This window comes from Synchiropus splendidus, chromosome 4 (assembly GCF_027744825.2).
Source record: "Synchiropus splendidus isolate RoL2022-P1 chromosome 4, RoL_Sspl_1.0, whole genome shotgun sequence".
Taxonomy (NCBI): domain Eukaryota; kingdom Metazoa; phylum Chordata; class Actinopteri; order Syngnathiformes; family Callionymidae; genus Synchiropus; species Synchiropus splendidus.
Window position 1 is genome coordinate 3,727,437 of NC_071337.1, and position 11,202 is coordinate 3,738,638.

Consider the following 11,202-nt stretch of genomic DNA (forward strand, 5'->3'; position numbering starts at 1 on the left):
CATGATATGATGTTCACATAATGAGCAAAAAACTAATGAGCCAAAAATATATCTTTCAATATTCATAGTGATAGATTTCTTCCCTAATATGTCCCCTCCTGACATTAATTCAAATGTGTCCCTGTCTGTGGCTGAGAACTTTAAAACAATACATTATTTAATGTCATGTTTTAAATACAACTTGTGTTTCCCATTACTTATTTCTTTTTTATTTTTCATTTATAAGCATATTTCAGTGATGCTCTGTGGTGGCAGGGTTATGAACCATAAATACAATGTAATAATAATAATAATAATGTATTGTTTTTGCAATTATTATTGACTGTAAAGGAGTGCCGGTATTATTATGTCCCCCAGCCGTTTCTAAGAATTCCCGGGTTTGGATGAAATCGAAACCAAAAGTAAAAAGCAGCTTGACTAATGTAGGTTCCTGTGAGGACACGGGCAGTCGAGCTGAGGAGCGATGGGTCGAACCGCTTCAATCCTCCGTCTCCTCGCGGCCTTCTCCGTCGCTCTTGCCGCTGATTTCTCTTTGTTTTCCGCAGCTGGCTGTGCGGAGCCTCGCAGTGTTGCGGAGCACGTGTTGCGTCTCTGGTTCACCTCCGTAGCGCGCTGCCTCACTCTGTGGACCCTTCTCCGGTTCTGTCCGGGGAACTACAGAGCGGTCCTGAACAGGTTGGTGCTGACGCACAGTGTCCTGCCAGCGCTGTTCGAGACCGGGACCATCGCGCTGTGGGACACGGCGAGTCGCTGTGCGTCATGGGCGGATGCGCAGTGCTGGCTGCTGAACACCGGCGCGTCGCTGGCGGCTACGTTCTTCTGGGAAGCGACGCTCCTGGACGCGAACGGCGGCGATGGAGGAGGGAAGGAGGGGAAGCAGAGGAGACGAGTTTTGTTCATGAGAGTCCTGCGACTCTACGGACCCGACGCTCTGCTGCTGCTCGGAGGTTTCATCTTCCTGAGCCTGGCTGTCATCTGTGAGTAGACAACTCAACTTATTTGTGCAGAAATACGAACTGAATCGTGCGATAAATGGGGCTCAGGAGTTCCAACTAACGTCAAGTAAACAGAATAAAACAACATATTTGGCTGGCAAGTGCAACTCTGACATCAACTACTGATGTTTCTCACTCAGACAACTTTTGTCTTCCGGCACTTTCATCTGGCCAGATGCTCCATGTGCTGTTGTATCAGCACAGACACTTGAGGAGGCGTCACTCACTGAGTGCTGACCAATCTGTTTTGTGAAGAGAGAAGGCAGGCGCTCTGACTCCACCAAGAACTTTTCCTATTGGCCGACTCTTCTTCGTCCTGCCTCCAATCACATCACGGAAGTTGGAGTGATCATAGATTTATACAGACAGTTTAGCTTCCAGAATAACACACTTGAATAACAGTCAACTAGATGGTTTCAGTCACGGGATCCTCCTCAGCCAGTTTTGAGGGAAGGACTGATCAATTTAAACCACAACTTTTAAAATAGTCAACAGAAAAGACAAACCATTCAAAAATAAAATAAATAAAATGAGGAAGTTGTGTTTCAGTTCCATCTACTGAACAACAATCAATGCACAACACAAAATTGTCAGAAACATTCCGACGTGATCAGTTTTATAGTTTTACTCTGATTCTGGGAGGGCCACATAAATATAGTGAAGGGTCTGCACTTTGCCCTGGTCTGCTCTAGATGATGAACTCTACCAGCAGCTCCCTGGTACTGGGGTGTCCGCAACCAGGCCTCTCCCTAACATTTCTCCCCTCATTCAGGGGAGGAGTCCTCCTTGACTGCCGGTGAGGCAGCACTGTCTTTGTGAGTCACAGCAGTCTACATTAACAAAACATTGGAAAACCCCCTCTATGCTGGGGAGTTCCCTCTCTCCACTATGCTCAAGGTCACACAGAGGCTGGGTAGCCTGGACACACCTATGCTTGACCTGAAGTATGGACAGATTATACATATAAAAAATATCTCTTTCCAATATGAAAAAGTTTTTGTTTGATTTTTATCCACGTATTCCCTAGGAGATCTGGGTAGAAGTTTTAATTTTCTCCTGTCTCTCCCCACTCATGTTAACTAATAAAACTGAGAGGGTATTTCATTGACTACATGACTCCATCTTGTTTGGCTTCTTCATCATCTGCTGCTCTGCTCAGGTGAGATGTTCATTCCGTTCTACACCGGGAAAGTCATTGACATCCTGCGGGGTGAAGAGAAGCACGACGACTTCTTCACCGCTCTGACCTTCATGGGCCTCTACTCTGTGGGAAGGTAACTCATCCTAGCTTAGGCAGGAAGCTACTGCATCTTGTCCCAGTTTTGGAAGCTCATTCAGATATTCAAGTGAAGAAACTTTGAATCCCAAGCTGTCTGGATTTTTACTTTCACTTTTTTTTTTGTTGAGATTGTAAGTTTGTTTCCAAATTTGTAAGTGTGTTTTCAGTGTGTGTGAATTTGTTTTAACATCTTTCTGCATTTAGTACTAGTACTCTAGTACAATTGGTACTAGTGGAACATCTAATGGAACAGCAACCTCTTCCAGATCACGTCTGTAATTTGGTCCCTTCCCTCTCTGTACAATTCTTTGGAAAATTTACATTCACTGAAAACAAACTTAGAAACTCTGAAAACACATTTAACAAACTGATTTGTAAATTTGCTCCAAGAGTTTGTTAATGAGTTTTGCACTTCTCAGCCTCCGATCATGAAGTATATGCTTTGTTGCTGCCATGTGAACGTGCAACACCTGACCACTCTGAGAAACTCGGTTCCCATCTTTGCTTTGCTTCTGAAGCCTTTAGTGTTCCAGTCATGAGGATCAGTGTTTGTTCTGACTGAACTCTGCCCTTGGCTTAATCTCAGTTAAGTAAGTTTAGTCTCTTCCTGATATCCAGTTTGGTTACAGCGCCTCTGAGATAAAGACAACAGACACTTCCATTGATTCAAAGTGAAACCAAATTTTGACTCTCATGTAACAGCTCAATAAACACGACACACCTGCGATCAGCATCCTTAGCATTCAGATGGCAGTTTTGTTTGCTGCTTCTGTCCTCTGGTATGTTCCACACCTGATCACCTGACTCGCGTCTTGCTTAGCCGCTCACTAACACGACCTTCTCTCAGAAGCCTGAGCAGGAACTAACCATGTGACCTCTTCCATGACTAGCTCTCTGAGCGCCGGCTGCCGAGGGGGAATCTTGTTGACTGGAATCAATTCGTTTACCTGCAGAATAAAAGTCAAGCTATTTAGAGCTTTGACAAGACAAGAGATGGGGTTTTTCGAGGTCACCAAGCCAGGTCAGTGTCCCGACAGCCAGAAACCCAGATGCCACTTTTTCCAAAAACACGCTTGTTGTCTTTGCCACAGGTGAAATTGGAAGCCGTCTGTCGAGAGACACGGGCCTGATGGGAAGGACTGTTTGTCTCAACGTCAATGTGCTGCTGAGGACCTTCATCAAAACCATGTTTATGATCTTCCTCATGATAAAGCTGTCCTGGAAGCTCACGTTTCTGGTGTTGATGGAGACACCAGTCACCACCCTGATCCAGAACATCTACGACATGCATTACCAGGTAATGTCACAGTCAAGGCTCTAGAGAAAAGCACTCAGAGAGAACAGGCCGCTCATTCACGCCCATATCTCGCCCATATCTCGCCCATATTTTGGTTCTTCTTACGCCGGTTCCAAGCCCGGATAAATGCAGCGCGTTGTGTCAGGAAGGGCATCCGACGTAAAAACTTGCCAAACTAAAGGATCAGACAAATGAATGTCATACTGGATTGGTCGAGGCCCGGGTTAACAACGACCGTGGAACAGAGGGGTTGAAGGTGGAGGTGGGACTGCACCAAGGCTCAGCTCTGAGCCCCTTCCATGGTGATGGACAGGTTGACAGATGAGGTTAGACAAGAAGCCTCTTGGACGATGATGTTTGCTGATGACATTGTGATCTGTGGTGAGAGCAGGGAGCAAGTGGAAGATCCGCTAGAGAGGTGGAGGTTTGCCTTAGAAAGGAGAGAAATGAAGGTTAGTTGCAGTAAGACAGAATCCATGTGTGTGAATGAGAGGGAGCCAAGTGGACAGGTGAAGCTACAGGATGCAGAGATAAAGAAGGTGGGGGGTTTGAAGTACTGAGGCTCAACTGTCCAGGGCCATGGAGAGTGTGAGAAAGAGGTGAAGAAGGGGCTGCAGGCAGGATGGAATCATTGGAGAAAAGTGTCAGGTGTGATGTGTGACAAAAGGGTGTCGGCAAGGATGAAAGGGAAAGTGTCCAAAAGGGTGGTGAGGCCAGCAACGTTGTATGGTTTGGAAACAGTGGCACTGAGGAGAAGACAGGAGGCGGAGCTGGAGGTAGCAGAGATGAAGATGCTGAGCTTCTCTCTGGGAGTGAGAGCAGGATGATGATAGGATCAGAGGGACAGCACATGTGCTCAGGTGTTTAGGAGACCAAGTCAGAGAGCCAGTACATTGGTAGATGAAGATGTTGAGATGTTGGAACTGGCAGGCAGAAGGTGGAGAGGAAGGCCACATAGGAGATTGATGGAGGTGGTGAAGAAGGACGTGAAGAAGAAGATTATGGTTGTGTTCATTTTATCTGTGTAATCCAATAGGTTTTTAGGCATTTGAAATGTCATTGATAGCAAGTCACTTACTGGGGGAACATGTGGGGTAGCTTTCTCTTATAATACAGAAGAAAGCAGCTCTCACCACACAGATTTATGGGTCAAGTGTTGGGGTGAAATCCTAGAGCAGGCAGACCCTCACCTGCCTAAGCACTGCATGGAGCCCGACATCTTATTGAACGTCATTAGCAGCAGGTGGTTTGGAGGTCGCTGTCGAGCTGGAAACATCAGTGCTCACAGTGAATTCATGCTTTAAGTAGCACTTCTCGTGTTTATCTGTCGCATGTGTCGTAGGCTCCTCGCCTGTCTCCTGACTGGGTCAACGTTGTTCGTCTCACACATCACATCTCCAAGGTTTCAATGTATTCTTCTCCTCTCAGCGACTGAACCAGGAGCTGCTGGACTCCATGGCCAGCGCCAATCAAGCGGTGAATGAGGTCATCTCAGGCGTCCGTGTGGTGCGCAGCTTCAACGCGCACAAACATGAGCACCAGCGCTACAGTGACCATTTAATGAAGATGCACACGCTGAAAACAAACAGAGACGCAGTCAGAGCCTTTTACCTTCTCGTACGGAGGGTGAGAGTCCAGTCATGACCCCGGTTGGTTCTGAGGTTGGCAGTTAACTGTGGGCTTGTGTTTGCAGCTGACAGGTTTCAGCATGCAGGTCCTGATGTTGTACTACGGCAGGTTGTTCATCCAGGGGGGGCAGATGACCACGGGCAGCCTGGTGTCCTTCATCATTTATCAGTCCAACCTGGGAGACAACATCCGGGTACGTTGCCCAAATTTCAAGTAAAAAGCTGATGTCCAAGTTCAAGAAAATATGACCCAAGATATATCTACCGAATGTCATCCTTCAGACTCTGACCTACATCTATGGTGACATGCTGAACTCTGTCGGTGCTGCTGGGAAAGTCTTTGAGCTTCTGGACCGTGAACCTCAGATCAGCATGGAAGGAACACTGGCCCCGGAGCAGCTGACAGGACACGTCAGCTTCCGCAACCTCAACTTTTCCTACCCGATGTCCCCAGACAAAAAAGTTCTACATGTAAAATACCTGGCTGCTGTCAGCTCCCACTCCGTCTTCAGACCCTCATGTGCTCCATGTGCTTCCAGAACTTCTCCCTGGAGCTGAAGCCTGGAGAGATGACCGCACTGGTGGGACCGTCGGGTCACGGGAAGAGCACATGTGGAAGTTTGATGGAGCGTCTGTATGAACCTCAGGAAGGAGAAATCCTCTTGGACAACATTCCCCTGAGATCTTATGACCACAGCTTTCTACACAAGAAGGTAACCATCCATGCATCCATCCATTGGTTTTCTATAACGTCTGTGCGTGTGTCAGATCTCAGTGGTCAGCCAGCAGCCAGTCCTCTTCTCAGGCTCCATCAGGGACAACATCGCCTACGGACTTCCTGACTGTTCCTTCCAGGAGATAGAAAGAGCGGCTTCAAAAGCTGCTGCCCACGACTTCATCTCACGTCTGGAGAAGGGCTACGACACCGGTGAGCAGCGTTGGCTCGCCCTTGTTTCCATGGCAACGACACACCCTTAAACCAGGTGTTCTCCTCAGAGGTGGGTGAAGGAGGAGGGCGACTGTCGCAGAGCGAGAGGCAGCTGATCGCCATCGCACGCGCTCTGGTCCGACAACCAAAGGTCCTCATTCTGGATGAGATCACCAGTGCACTGGATGCTGAAGGAGAAAACAAGGTACTGAACTTTGAAATCAAAGTTCATGTAAGTGGATAGATTAGGCAGGTGGGGGTGACTTATTTGTGGAATAAGAGACAAAGAACAAGTTAAACCGTGATGTCTGCTGTGTGTAGATCCAGCAGGCTCTGTCGGGCTGGTCCGACCAAACGCTGCTGGTGGTGGCTCACAGGCTGAAGACCATCGAGAAAGCTCATCAGATCCTGCTGATCCACGAGGGCAGAGTGCAGGAGCGAGGAACTCACCAGGAGCTGATGGACTTGAAGGGAAACTATTTCAGACTGAGGGAGAAGCTTTTCACTAACGGACACTCTCCACCCCGTGAAGGACAATCCCCCACCTGTAACTCACAGGTGTGATGTCAACCTTGTCCGCTCATGTTAAAACACACTTCCTCTATCACTACTGTCTAGTCCTTGGTGTTTGAGGCAGCTTATGGGCATCTGCACTTTTCGTCTGTTTGTAGAGAAGGAAAATTATTGGCCTTTGTTTTGATTTAGAAATGTTTATTAATGTAAATATTCAACCAATAAAGCACCCTTTCAACTCAACCTACCAGCATCTGTTGTTCATTATATAATTTGGGCTTTTTCTGTCTTAGATACCGAGATATGATCCTATTTTTTCCTGTGACATCACACCTGCAAGTCAAAATGCACAAAATGCATGAGTTAAATCAAAAGTCATTCTGTGACAAACTGTTGCTCTCTACTCTACAATACGGGAGCAGGACAGAAGTTTGCTCCGGTAACTTTAAATATAGTATTTAAAAGTAGAAAACTAAAGTCTAACTTAAAAGAATCTTATTTGTGACTGAATAAATAAAATGTTCAAATGAGAAGTGATTGCTGGGAAATAAATGCTTATGTAAATAAGGTGTGAAAGAGCAAGTTTTTATTGCTTTTGTAGTCATTGAGAAAAAGTTATTACCAAGTACAGGATCCTTTTATTTGCTTCTTTTGCAGTAGAAAAAGGACCTGTTGACGATTTCATCATAAAAAACAAGTCCTCGCAAGTTGTCCCGTCTGACACGTGACGCGCACGTTTCCAGGACGGTGCCGCACTATAGCACAGCCATTTTAGTTCAACATCGGCTCTAAAATGGCCGACACGACTTGTTTGTTGTCACTTGTTTGGCAGCACCGTCTGGTTAACTTGCTCAACTGCATGGTACCCGCCCGGCTGGAAAGTCCCTTACATGGTTGCTTTCACTTTCTTACCAAACACTCGAGGACGTGATGAGTTTCATTTTGACTCATGTTTTGAAGCCTCACATTTCTTCCCTCTCTGCCTCTGGGTCAGTAAACTTCACTTCAGTTTACCCATTTTCAATCACTCTATATCTGACTTGGAAAGATATTTTCACGTTGAGAAACAAAATGTTGAGTTAAACTATGTATACTCACAAATTTGTCAAATAAATTGAATGCTAATAATCATCATCAAAATCAAAATGTCTTGCAAACAACTCAATATATTCAGAATGATTAACAAAATCTGTTTAACAGAAGGATAACAAAACTACATTGAAACAAGTGCTACCACGCCAGTTCTTATCTATATTCAAGAATCAAAACTGTCATTTAAATTAACTTTAGCCTCACACCTTGTAACTTTCGATGAGTTTTTCTTTGTCCTACATGGAATAATATAATAATATTAATAATAGTGTACAATTAAACAAATTAATAAACACCACTAATTAATAATATAAAATCTCATAAATATTATCACACACGCTACTACTACTACTAATCATAATAATAATAATAATAATGGGAAAATATAACCTCAATAACATTTTTAAAGTAAAGAAAGTGCAGTGACGGATAAAATGTTGACTGGGATTATTATTGTGCAACCTGACCAGACAGACCAGCTAAAAATGCACGGACAGAAATTTAAATATGGTCCAAGTGAGGCATTCTGGTCATGATCATTATCAGTAGATGATGTGACAGAGGTCTTTTGCAGAACAGCTGTTTCCAGGAAGGAAAGGGTGGAGTTAGCGGTTGCAAGACCAAAGCACAGATCCACGGGTGGTAGGCGGTGAGTTTGCAGCAGAATGTGAAGCAGAATGTGAATGTGAAACTTTGGCTCTTGTTTGCAAGAGAAAGGTTGAGTATGAGGTCAATAGACGGCACAGTGGTGAGGACTCCTGTCCTGTCCTGTCCTGCTGGTGAAAGAGCTGAGCCAAAAGGCTCCTGATTCCTTGGTTGGTTCCACCTCTCCCTATTGGATCCAAGCGACCAAAATTTGTTTCAGTTGACAGCCTCTGTTTGTTTGAACAATACTAATACTTAATAGAAGAAAAGTAGATCAACAGCGCCCCTAGCTGACAGCACGGCAACTACCGCGTCATCGAAACTTCCCTTATGAAGGATGCCGGACAGAAATGAGAAGTTTGTTCTATGCACTTCATGCTGCAGAGTTGGCTCATCACTGAAGCCGCTCCACCCTGGTGTTTTCATGCTTAGATCATATTCTTTCATTTGAACACTCTGGTGTTGAATATGAAAATAAAAATAAAATCACTTTTTATACTTTACTTTTTAAAGTAATTTAACGATGATTCTCATCATTAAAATTATTATATTCTTCAATCTTTCCGCGTGCAGTTGCTTCATACACGTTTCCCTTTATTATGTGGACCATATTGTGCATTTTTTTAATTGATATGATGATGATATTATGGAACGTTGTAGCACAATATTAGAATATAGAACTCAGTAAAAAAAACAAAAACAAAACATTGCTACTTTTGCGAATGACATACAACACGACTTTTTGCTTTCAGAATGTCTGTTCTCAGGACTGTCTCGATTCATAATTTCGGACATTTGAGCTGATTCCTGAGCGATAAAGGCCTTGAAGGAGTTGGCGTGTTGTGAGATTCAATATGAGGCCAACAGCGTCCCCAGCTGTCAGGTGATCCCGATGCTTGGCCACGTGATTTCTTGTAAACGCCTCGCCTCCCCGAGAGAGAAGGGAAAACCTACAGCGCCATCTAGCGGACTTACAGTGCAACTGAACGAAAAAGAAAAACACTTATTTTTGCTCCATCCGTCATTTTATTAGTCTTTCTTCGTTATTTTTTCTTGACACTTTTATATCGTAGATGACAGTTTATTTTACGTTTAATTCATTCACATGAGGGAAAAAAGACATTGAAGCAACAAAAAAAGGTTCTTCGAACTTCTCGTTGCTGTCTGTATTAGGACTGTGACAAAATAGCGATATGGCGAACTATCGCGATATTTAACCTTAAGATATATTATCGATATGCTCTTGTCGACTATCGATTATTTATTATTAATTAAGTACAGCCGCTATACACGCTTTCATCCTTCTGTAGTCACTGAGGTCAGTGGGGACTTAGATGTTGCTGAAAATTGGGGTGAAGACGAAGCAAACAGCGGCGCTATGGCGGACTCCATTTGTGCTTTTGTTAGAGTGTAAATTGTACTGCAAAATACAAATGGTATGTTGAATAAATTTTACTTGTTTGTTTTTGTGTCACTTCCATAAACACACAGACAAACTGTAGGTTAACAAGAGCAATTTATTAGTAATTGCAGTATCACTATATTGAGATATCGTATTGTATTGTGAGGTACCCTAAGATTCCCAGCCTTAGTCTGGATGGACACACGCATCCATTCTTGGTATCAGAATATCAGAAAAAAAAACACGTAAAAAACACCATTTCCCAAACTTCAAAATAAATAGAATTTAATAAATAAAAACTTCAATCCTTCACAGTAAATGAGGAAAACAGCACTCACACTCATACACACTTGTTATTATCTGAACTACAAAAAGTGCCGTACAACGTAACACTGCTTTGGGGTCGTGTGATAACAGAATAAACATGGACGGCATCAACTGAAAAGGAGCGCTGTTTTCTTCCTCACAAGGAGCACACGTTCCGAAAGTTAGGTCCCCTGAGCTGAGACAGTCCGAAGACACATGTCGACCGGTCTCAACTGAAATACTGAAAACAAACAAAACTTGTGCCCACTAGTGTCCACCACCAAAAACAACAGAGGTTGTCACATCTGGATTGTTACAACTGGATCCAGATCGTTTTTTCCTCAACTACTTTATACATGCATTTCTCTTCCAACTTGTTTTCTATGAATATCATAAAACAAAAATCCCTCTTATCCAGAGGGATTTTCAGTAAACACCATTGCATCATCGCTGGTCTCAGTCATGGTTTATTAGTGGTGAATAATTGGTTTGAAATTGAACAGTTTCATCCTCTGCATCTCTGCGATGACAGCAGCCCATGTGAGGTTACCACCTGGATTAGGAAACTCGTCTAGTATAATCTCATTACTGACGGTTAAACTCGGGGTTGTGGTAGGTTTCCTCCACATTATATTCTTAATGAAAACTCTGGTCTGAAGAGATCTGTATCTCCTCTTCAGAGGGCATCGTCGACCTGCATTGATACGGAAATGAGTCATGCAGAAACCTCCCTCTGTTTTTTGAGAGGATAATGAGGCGTCGCTTTGCAGCTTCAGACGCCGATTTGCATGAGTGTGTGGACAAGCCACTCTTGTTTGTCTGGTGATCAGCGAACAGCGTCACTGTAGTCTGAGGGAAAATAGATATTATATTTGTGGTTATTTGGGATGAAATAAAACGTTATTTTAATGGTGTTCCACACACAGAACACAGGATCGTTGAACATATTCCTGCCGAGTTTGAAGCACCGGTCAGTAGTTTTTTTGAGTGAAGCTAACCTGATGCAGTAGCACAGCAGGATTTAGCTCATGAGCTACAAGTTTCACTTCTTTTGAGTTCATTTTCTCATCTGCTAAAGTACTTCCTCAAGAGCAAAAGTTTCGCAAAGTAGTGGTAC

The 11,202-nt window shown here is 43.9% G+C and overlaps 1 protein-coding gene across 1 annotated transcript; it reads left to right on the forward strand.

Annotated features, from left to right (window-relative positions):
* The first annotated feature begins 427 nt into the window (after window positions 1-427).
* On the forward strand, window positions 428-6,883 carry tap2a (transporter associated with antigen processing, subunit type a). Its single transcript, XM_053863145.1, has 11 exons — window positions 428-977; window positions 2,155-2,269; window positions 3,165-3,295; window positions 3,366-3,571; window positions 5,000-5,197; window positions 5,265-5,393; window positions 5,482-5,670; window positions 5,739-5,912; window positions 5,968-6,127; window positions 6,196-6,332; window positions 6,449-6,883. Exons 1-11 carry the CDS (start codon window positions 464-466, stop codon window positions 6,689-6,691), a joined length of 2,196 nt encoding a protein of 731 aa, XP_053719120.1. The 5' UTR covers window positions 428-463; the 3' UTR covers window positions 6,692-6,883.
* The last annotated feature ends 4,319 nt before the right edge of the window (window positions 6,884-11,202 follow it).

What these genes read in the sequence shown, in the direction of transcription:
- tap2a (XM_053863145.1), top strand. Translation starts at nt 464, where the DNA reads ATGGGTCGAACCGCTTCAATCCTCCGTCTCCTCGCGGCCTTCTCCGTC. An exon ending in ACCTGGGAGACAACATCCGG is followed by an intron (nt 5,394 to 5,481) that starts GTACGTTGCCCA and finishes GTCATCCTTCAG; the next exon opens with ACTCTGACCTACATCTATGG. An exon ending in CAGACAAAAAAGTTCTACAT is followed by an intron (nt 5,671 to 5,738) that starts GTAAAATACCTG and finishes ATGTGCTTCCAG; the next exon opens with AACTTCTCCCTGGAGCTGAA.